We start from the raw sequence: 9,693 nt of genomic DNA, 5'->3' as shown, positions 1-9,693 counted from the left end.
TAAAAATAGCTGGCTTTACTAGGACTTGAACGCTGGAACTCTCGACTTCCAAATCTGCTGATTTGGGAAGACGCGTTCACCATTAGACCAACCCGGTGGGTAGATTTGAATACTAGATCGTGGATACCGGTGTTCTTTGGTGGCTGGGTTTCAATTAACCACACTTCTCAGGGGTGATCGACCTGAGACTGTACACGACTACACTTCATTCACATTTATCCTCTGAAGTAATACCTGACTGTGATTCCTGGAGGCTAAACTGGAAAAAAAGATTACATTTATAATTGCTCTGCAAATACCCAATGATTTGGAAGAAAAAAAGTGGTACCCGCTAGCATTTATAATTATAAATATTTTTAGTAAATTTATTATTTTACCTCTATTTCTCCAATATATTTTTAGTTAAGCATTCAAAAGAAGCTATTTTGCAGGTATTAAGTTAAAAAAAAATTTTATTGGCTGTCAAATTCTGTAAAAAGTACCCAATCACTTAACGAAACAGAATTTTCAAAACGAAACGGAATAAATAATAATAGTAATAAAAACACAGATTTTATAAAAAAATAATATCAAAGGGTAAGGTAAACTGAGTTAAGAGCCACGTACATTCATTTGAATAAACTGAAAATAGTTCAGGCATAGTATTCGGTAAAATAATTATGGAACTGGCGAAGAACAAGTACAAGATTTACTACTCTGACGATTATCATACTCTGCTAACGTTTATCTTTAGTACTCTGCTCAAATACTCTGCTGATTACTTTGCTATGAAAGCCAGTGGAGATAATGTTTGCAAGTATACATCCTAAGTGAACGATGGGAGATGTATGATAGCGTTGACTGATAAAACACAATGAAACAAATTCCGTATAAATAATATTTATTATATATAGGATGAACATTTATTTTAAAATAAAACAGGAACTCAATGAGCTAATTTGTAGTGACACTACTGAGCCAGGTACTAACTAGCTTTTATGGCATTTAAACAGCATATTAATTTGACAGTATTATTACTATTATTAGTTACAGTAAACGTATTAAATTTTACTGATACTTCATATTCATAGGAAGTATTTTTTTATAGTTGTTTTTTTTTAATATTATTTATTTTTTAAAAGCCAAACAATATTTTTGAAATTCTTTATTTGTTTTGGCTACCCTGAGTACCTTTGTCAGCTGCAAGTTTTGTAAGAAGTTTGTAGTCACGTTTTGATAAATTAAAAAATTTTTACTGTTAATAATGGCACAAAGTAAATTAAATGACTTGGCTGGAAAATTAGGGAAAAATCCTAGAGGAGTAGGCCTAGGTTTAAAGTTTTTGGCGGCTGCAGGAGCTGCGGTGTATGGATTCAGTCAGTCAATGTTCACGGGTAACCTGTACTTATTTTCTCAAATATTCTTTATTTTTATTTTTTTTTGGATAATTGTTTGTTAGGAGCCCTTTTGATAAAATAGTAAATTAAAAATATTATTTTTACTTTATTTTCTTTCATAATATTGTTTTTGGCGTATTTGTAATTTAGACGTAGTTCTGTATAGCCTACTAACCGGCATTACTTGTAATTCGTGTAAAATCGTTTCAGGACACATGTGTCTGGGTGACTCGCATACAGATTTTGTATGGAATTTTTGAAATTACATTTAACTCACGGACCTATTACGAAAGAAGACTTAAGCTATTGTTAACTTATTTATTAATTTATTGTAGATACGGTAACTGTTTGTCATATTTGGGAGCGTCCTGTACTTAACCCTTTTTCTTCCATTTTCCTGATTATTTTGAAAATACTGCCGAGTTTAGAGAATAGTTTTTATTAATATAAAAAGTTGCGTGTTCAGTGCATATACACTAACTAACCCTAAACAAACAGATATTAAATTTTGTGAACATGCACATAGTTAATTGTTTTGATATTTCTTTGTAATCTATACCAGAAGAATAGCGATGTCATTTTTTTTATCAGAGTACTGTGTAGCAAATTAAATATAAGTTATATTACAAATTTTCCTGATTTGCACTGATGAGATAAAAAGGTCCTAAATTCAGTCTTTTTGTGAGAATGTACCCATTTATGTATATATTTTGGCAATCCACTAAAGCATTGATAAAAGTTTTTATTCAATACAGCAGATTTATTTTTTCTGTGATGTAAAATAGATAGCACTGTTTTTTATTTTCATGAATAGTTTCTTATTACCACAGTTCTGCTACCCCTATTTTGGAGCTATTGGTGCACTGTTTAATTTCCAAGTCTAATATGCAGAAAGACCTTTATCTGAACCTTCTTTATCTGATAACTTTTTCCATTATCTGTATTTTAACAATAAGGTTCTTTATTACTTAACACAGTGTTATGAATTAGAACAATATATATTTCTTTTGTAAATTATTGTAGATGTATCATTTACTATGGATGGCTCTTCTATTATTTCAATCAGATAGTGGATTACATTTTTTGATTTTTAGTTGTATAGCATTTACACTAAATCGAACTCTGTAAAATAATGAGTTAATAAAATAATTATTAACATGATCTGAATTAAAATGATTGATTTGGCACTAAATATGTGTAAATGCAGCAGATATTTAGGATATTAGTGTTTAACATCTGTAAGATGTCAAAGAAAAAAAAAATGTCAAGAGAGGACTTCAGTGATATGTGATTAGGAGGAGGAATGAAAGTTATATTGAGAAAAAAATCATGGAAATGAAGGTGTGAGAGAAGAGTAGGAATAAAAAGAAGTTGGACTGACTGTGTAAAAGATCTGTAGGAGAAACAAACTCATGGAGCCATAGTTTAAGACAGGAAGGAATGTTGTAAACTTGCAGGGGAAAGCATTCCCATATAAAATTGAAAGAAACTTCTATTTATGATTTTCATCTTTATTGGACTATGATTAAATTTTAACATTAGTAACAATTACATCAGACTTCATGATCATAGTTGTAAAAAAAAATGTCCAAAACTCATTGCTTCTGTTGTATGTCATTACATATTAGCAAAGAATCAGCTCTCTTTAGGTGTACATAATTATTTGTTTACTACAAATGCTTTTAAGACTTTTTTTAATTACACAGTTTAATTATAAAATGTCTAATTTAAAACATTCTCTCAAGCTTATTTGCTTTCAGTTTCAAATGGTAAAATTGTTAATGTTAATCCTGATTAGTAGCAGTTTAATATTGTGTTGATAAATGTGAAAAAATAAAAATGTATTCCATCAGTTGGGCTTCTTATGTTGATGAAATTTCTGTGTTTTTATTTCAGTTGAAGGAGGTCATAGAGCCATTATTTTTAGTAGAATTGGTGGAATTCAGCAAGAGGTTTATTCAGAAGGTCTTCATTTTAGAATACCATGGTTCCAATACCCTATAATTTATGATATAAGGTATACCAGACATTTTATAGCTAATTATTATATCACTTATTGGGAATTATAGTAAATTTATTTTAATTTAATATAATTAAATTAATTTTTTATCTATTAGAAATAATACTATATTGACTTGAGGCATCCCCCAAAGTCTACAATTCTAGGTATTTTCTAATACCTATTAGGCAATTGCTTGTCTGTAAATAATAATCTTAGTAATCAAACTATTTAAAAAAAAAACATAATTCCTAAGTTAAAGTACCGCATTCCATTTCCTGTAACCTACTTTTTTTTCAGAAACTGCAACGTCCAGATAGGAGATTTTTTTTCATTTCATTATGATTTGAATGTATTTTATTACGTAAGTGTATTTTTCTTATTACATTACAATGTGAATATATTTTCAATGAATGAACAATTCGGTATTGAATTCAATATGTATGTGTATGAACACTTTCTGTCTCTGATTTTGATTAAGAATTTTTGGTTAAAGAAAACACTGGAAAATTTTGATTCGAGGATTACAAAAATACAGAATTTGTTGGAATCAGGTGACAGATTCACCTCAAAATGGCTGCTGAAATTAAACTTTACATATAAACTATCATTACACAATAATAGTGTAAGCTGTCAGGTTGGTTCAAATGCACTAATGTAAGGTGTATTAAAGTATTTTGTAAATCAAGTGTAAGACCCCAAAATGGTGGAAAAATAACTTTTTAATAATTGAAAATAATAAAATATGCCATCAAATTGCTAAACTCAGAGATGAAGATGTTAACTTAAGGTTAATAGAAGTTAGAGAAAATAACTTTGTTAGAAATGAATTAATAATTGAGAGAACAGTAATTATAATAAGAATGTTTGTTTGGGAAAGTCTTACTATACTTCTCATTAATTACTGGTTATTAAATAGATATGAACATATAAAAACTTAGAAAATAAATGACATAAATTTATAAAAACCAATAAAAAAAAGCTTTTTTCTTATTTTGCAGTAACAAGAGAATCTGAGTAATCAGATACTCAGTATATTTTCTTTTAACATAGTTACTATGAAGTTATGCTTCTGATCTGATTATGAGTAATATGACTTCTTTTATGTGTAGCCTTAATTGATCTTCCTAATCTTAATTATGCTACAGTGATTTCTGTATCTGCTTGCTGTTTTTTTAAATTCTTTATTGATAAATACAAATCTAAAGATGTTGAACTATATCAATTTGGAACTGGTTACTTACTTGAATTGTTTGTCTTGTTAAACCAAGGTTGTTTAGTGGCAGAATATGGACGCCTCATTTTAACTGAATGTCTTGATGGAACCATTCTTCTACTCTGTTCTTTGTTCTGCTCTTGTGGTAGATCTCAATGCTGTAGTGTTCTTATAATTTTTTTTAAGTTCATGTTCAGGTACTTGATTCAAAATCCTACTTCTATTTATGATGTACTACTTGCTAATTCAGGATGTAGTATTTGCTCTAGTAATAACAAAGGATACTCATTAGCTTTTCTGTTTATTTCATGCTTTGCTAATTCAGCTTCTGCCATCTCTTGGTTTGGTGAATTTTCTTGTTTTAATTCTGCTGGACCTTTAAGACAATGAGTTCTTGTACATCTTTGTCTATAGTATTGGTTGTTGTTGCCTGACATTACTTGATTTTTAATTTATCTCATTCCCAGTACATAAGGTTGTGTTTTTCTTTTGAAAATAAAAAAACCTTTAAGTAAATTCTTCCAACTATTTGTGCCACAAAATCCATTTAAAAGAAAATTTAGGCATTTACATACTATTTCATACGTAATACTCATTTAAATAATATTCATATTTATACATAAACTTACTGTCATTTGCATTTTCTTGACATTGAAATTTAAAATAGAGTTTACTAATAATAAATGCAATTTAATAAGTTATAAAATATGATGTAATGAGTACGTTAGATTAGAAGGTTATTAGTAGAAGGAAATTTGAAAAAATTGATTAGACAAGAAGAAAAGGTTAAGAAAAATTTTCTTTTTTAAGAAAACATTTTTGAAAAATTTATTTGAGAAGTTTGGTTCAGGAAAACAGGCTGGAGTGGTTATCAGTTCACACCTGCATTCATTTGAAATTTGATAACTTCAGCATGTTTATAGCTAATTATTATATCACTTATTGGAAATTATAGTAAATTTATTTTAATTTAATATAATTAAATTAATTTTTTATCTATTAGAAATAACACTATATTGACTTGAGGCATCCCCCAAAGGCTTGGCAAAGGTTTGGCTTGTAGCTTGTAGCTTGTTGGCTTGTAGCTTAAGCTCAAGCCATTAGTCAAATCTGGGACCCTTTATACATCAGTTGGATGTTCTACCAGCTGAGGTAGTCAGGAAATTACATTAATGTTTATTAATGTATTTTATAATCTGTTATACTTAAGTTTTTTAGTGACTCGTTAATTTATTAGTAATATACTGTGATTTTTGGAAGTGGTTTCAATTTATTCAAGCTCATGAAAAGTTAGAAAGAATTCATTTTAAAATTTCTGATCATTAGACATCTGGATTTTTTATTTTTGACAGAGAAAAGATTCACTCATTCTATGTTAAATATGCCACTAGTATAAGGTACTGACTTAATCTTTGATTAAGAGGTTAATATTATAGTACATTGCTAAATTAAGCTTTTCATTTTTTCTGGATATTATGGTAATTTGTATTTTATGCTTTTTATTTATGAATTTTTTTGTGATATTTGAGAAGTTTTTAATTACTTTATTTGAAAAATGATGTAGAATATGCAATGTTTCAGTGTGTACAAAAGTATCTTTTAGTGTTGAACTTAGAAGTGTTAAAACTTCAAAAGACATTTTTTAATGGTTGATTAGACAAAATATGACAAAATAAACCATTTCTAATAACAATGGTTTTGCAGTGCCCCAGATTTAAAATATAAAATAATAAGTGGAACAAGCCAAACTTTAAACAGGTATATAATAATTAATAATATTTATAAAAGGTATAAACGCTCACTCATTACTGTTCTGGTAAGGCCATAGATGTCTGTAAAATTCTGATTATTATTTTTTTTATTTAATTGTTTAATTTTCCAGCAGACATATGAACATCCCCACTTTGAATGCCTCCTATTAGAATCATTTAAGGAAACACGGTGAAAAATGACTCTTTTTTGTGTGTTTTTGTGAATTTGCAGCACTTTACATTTTACTTAAATGTTAGAAATTATCACAGTTGTAGAGTAATCATTCAAAAAATACTTTTTAAATGTTACACTAATATATAAGAAAAGTTGTTTATGTATGAAAGAACAAAGATCTTTTCTAAATCAAAATTTATTAAAGAATGTTAACCAGTTTGACAACATTCATATATAGAATATGCATCCATCTGGTAGATTGTAATTAATTGTTTAATTGTTTGTAATGTGTTGTCTAATTTGGTGAACATGGTTTACATTAAACTTATATATATTTTTCTTAAGGCAATAAAATTCCCTTTAAGTTATATATATATATTTTGTCACCTTTGTTAGTGATTCTTAGATGTGTGTGTATGAGTGTATGTTAGATGCTGTAACCAAAAAGGTTGTAGGTAATCTGATAATGAGATACAACAAATGTCATTACTCTGGGACAAAACAACTCTTGAGTAGTCTTAATAGTAGAGTAGCCTTAATGAAAATTAAGACAGATAGTGTAAAACAGTAAATTAATGTACTCCTTCTATCAAGAAATAATGCAGTAGACAGGATGTATAAACATCATCTAATAATGTACTCCCAACATCAATTCAAGAAAAAGGTCTATAAATCTAAATACAGATTTTGTGGTTTTTTAAATAGAATTTTATATCTCTGGAATAATTCAGCCGTTTTTACGAAATTTTACATACCTTTTTAAACTAATCTTCTCTGTCAAATAAATACTAGGTGTGATTGGAAAGTTTTTTAAGGTGGATGCTGCCACTGCTCAATAGGAGAGGGTAGGTTTGGAAGGGGAAGCTTGTTTTGTTCTTGAAATGTCTTGAAAAGATCACCATGATATATCTTTGTGCAGTAGAGAGTGGCATCCTGGTGAGTGAAGATGTGTTTTCGGTTCTTGGCAGATTGCTGATTTTGTGAAGTGGATGAAAAAATGGAACAAGTTTGTCAGATTTTGTTTGAAAACTCAGCAATCAGCTTCAGAGACGTATGAACTTTTAAAACCACCTTTTGGGATCAATGTTTGAGCCGATCAAATGTTTTTATCTAGTTCAACAGATTCAAAGATGGCCATGAATCAGTTGAAAATAACCCCTAGTCCAGCCGGCATACGAGTGCCTGAAAAATTCATTCTGAAATTGTTGTCAGACCTGCAAAAACAACATCGACCTGAAGTGTCCCAAAATTTGTTAAATAGGGTAATTGCAGGTGATCAATCATGGGTTTATGGGTTGACCCAGACACAAAGTCACTAACATCGCAGTAAAAGGCTCCAAGTTCACCTTGACTGAAAAAAGCATTATAGAGCGGTTGAATGTGAAGACAACATTAGTGGTTTTCTTTGATTCTACAGGCACCATATAATGAATTTGCCACTTGGAGGCAGACAGTAAACCAGGAAGAAATGCTTCAGTTTTAGTGTGAAAATGTGTGGAAGGAAAGATCTGCACTCTGTCGAGGCATGAACTGAGTCCTCCACTATAACAATGCATCAGCTTCTTGATTGCAGGATTTTTTTGCCAAATTCCTGTGCTTCCACAACCCCTCTATTCCCCTGTTTTAGCCCCTGCTGACTAAATAAAAATTTTTGCTGAAAGGAAACCTATTTGACTCATTTGAAGATACCCAAGCAAATACAGAGAGGTCTTAAGAAAGAGAATTTCCAGAAATGCTTCTAAAAGTGGAAATACCATTAGAGCAATATGTTCAGTCAGAAGGGGACTACTTTAAAGGAGATTTATCACAATAGCATGTAAGTACTGCCATTTTGAAATTGTATGCCCAGTCTTAAAACTTTCCAATCCCACCTCTGAAATTTAAAAATTATGGTGTCTATTACATTTCATGATTGCTCAAGAATTACTAGTATTAAGAAGTAATTGTTTATTATTAAAAATTTTTAGCTTTTCCTGGTAAAAAATGTCACCTTTTTTCTGACCAAATGAACTGAGTTATAAAGAAATATGTTAATGTGAGTCTATGCTCAAAACTACAATGTAACTTTTGCGGCAGTTTTTATTTTCTATACTGTTTGGTAATATTAATCAATACCACTCAAATATTTGATATTGCTTTAACACTTTGAATGCTGGATGCGAAAATGTAAGTGTTGTAACAAATTTTTGGATAGTTTTGTTATTTTCCCAAAATTTATTTATTAACCGAAGAATGTAATTACATAAATATACTTGTTAAAAAGCTTATCAGCTTACCAGGTCTGACGTAGCTGCAGATGTAGTGGAGTGTAAGTGTAAATACACTGGTAAACAAGTAGTGTAGAACAGACTCAGATTGACCACTTCCGAGATATTTGGTTAATTGTAACGCAACCACTAAAGAACACCAGTACATAACAATTGTGAACCTATATATTTGAACTGATGTTATAAAATGAAAATGTATGGGAATGTACAAAAAATTCTGATAATAAACACTACAGGCCTAAATATTTGAAGTGATAGCATGAAATATAAAATTAGTAGAAAATTATTTTCATGTATTTAGTAAATTTTCTCCAATTTAAACACAATAAAAGCAAACATAAAGTATTAGTAATACAGTACAGTATAAAAAATGAAATAAAGTTGTAAAGAGAAAACCATAATGAGAGATTAGGGAGAAAAAAATTATAGTAACATTGAGAACATAGCCTATCAAACTAAGAATTTGTTTATTAACCTAGAAATTTCTATAGCATATCCATAGTATAATTAGGATCCTCTTCAGAATCATGACTGAAGTTAATATAATCTTTGACTTGATTAAAGATTGAAGTGAAAGATTTTGATCTTTCACTTGATCAATGATACAATTCAGCAAAAACATTATTACTAAACATCATAGGTTTCCCAATTTTAAACCAGAAATAACGTGCACTTACGTCATAGAGTAACGAATAAACATTGAATTCAGCAAATGAAATCCAGTAGTTTTAATTTAACTGTATAATTTTATATTGTTATAATTTAATTTTAGTAAAAAATACAGGTTATATAATGCTATTTTTTTTAGTTTTTAATTAAAATGCACTTGCATTTAAATTAAAAACTTGCACTTGCATTATTTAAAAATAAAAACCTTATATTAATTTAGGTATTTTATATTAACATTTA

The 9,693-nt window shown here is 29.2% G+C and overlaps 1 protein-coding gene across 2 annotated transcripts in view; it reads left to right on the top strand.

Moving 5' to 3' along the window:
* The first annotated feature begins 1,166 nt into the window (after positions 1 to 1,166).
* Phb2 (prohibitin 2) overlaps positions 1,167 to 9,693 on the top strand; it is a 63,974-nt gene continuing 55,447 nt past the window's right edge. For both annotated transcript variants that reach the window (XM_075369495.1, XM_075369505.1), the window contains exons 1-2: positions 1,167 to 1,373; positions 3,273 to 3,393. In XM_075369495.1, coding sequence (XP_075225610.1) covers positions 1,244 to 1,373; positions 3,273 to 3,393 — 251 coding nt within the window. In that variant the 5' untranslated portion in view covers positions 1,167 to 1,243. The remainder of the gene's footprint in view (positions 1,374 to 3,272; positions 3,394 to 9,693) is intronic.

This window comes from Lycorma delicatula, chromosome 1 (genome assembly GCF_047948215.1).
Source record: "Lycorma delicatula isolate Av1 chromosome 1, ASM4794821v1, whole genome shotgun sequence".
NCBI classification, from domain to species: Eukaryota; Metazoa; Arthropoda; class Insecta; order Hemiptera; family Fulgoridae; genus Lycorma; species Lycorma delicatula.
This window is presented reverse-complemented; position numbering and strand designations above follow the sequence as displayed.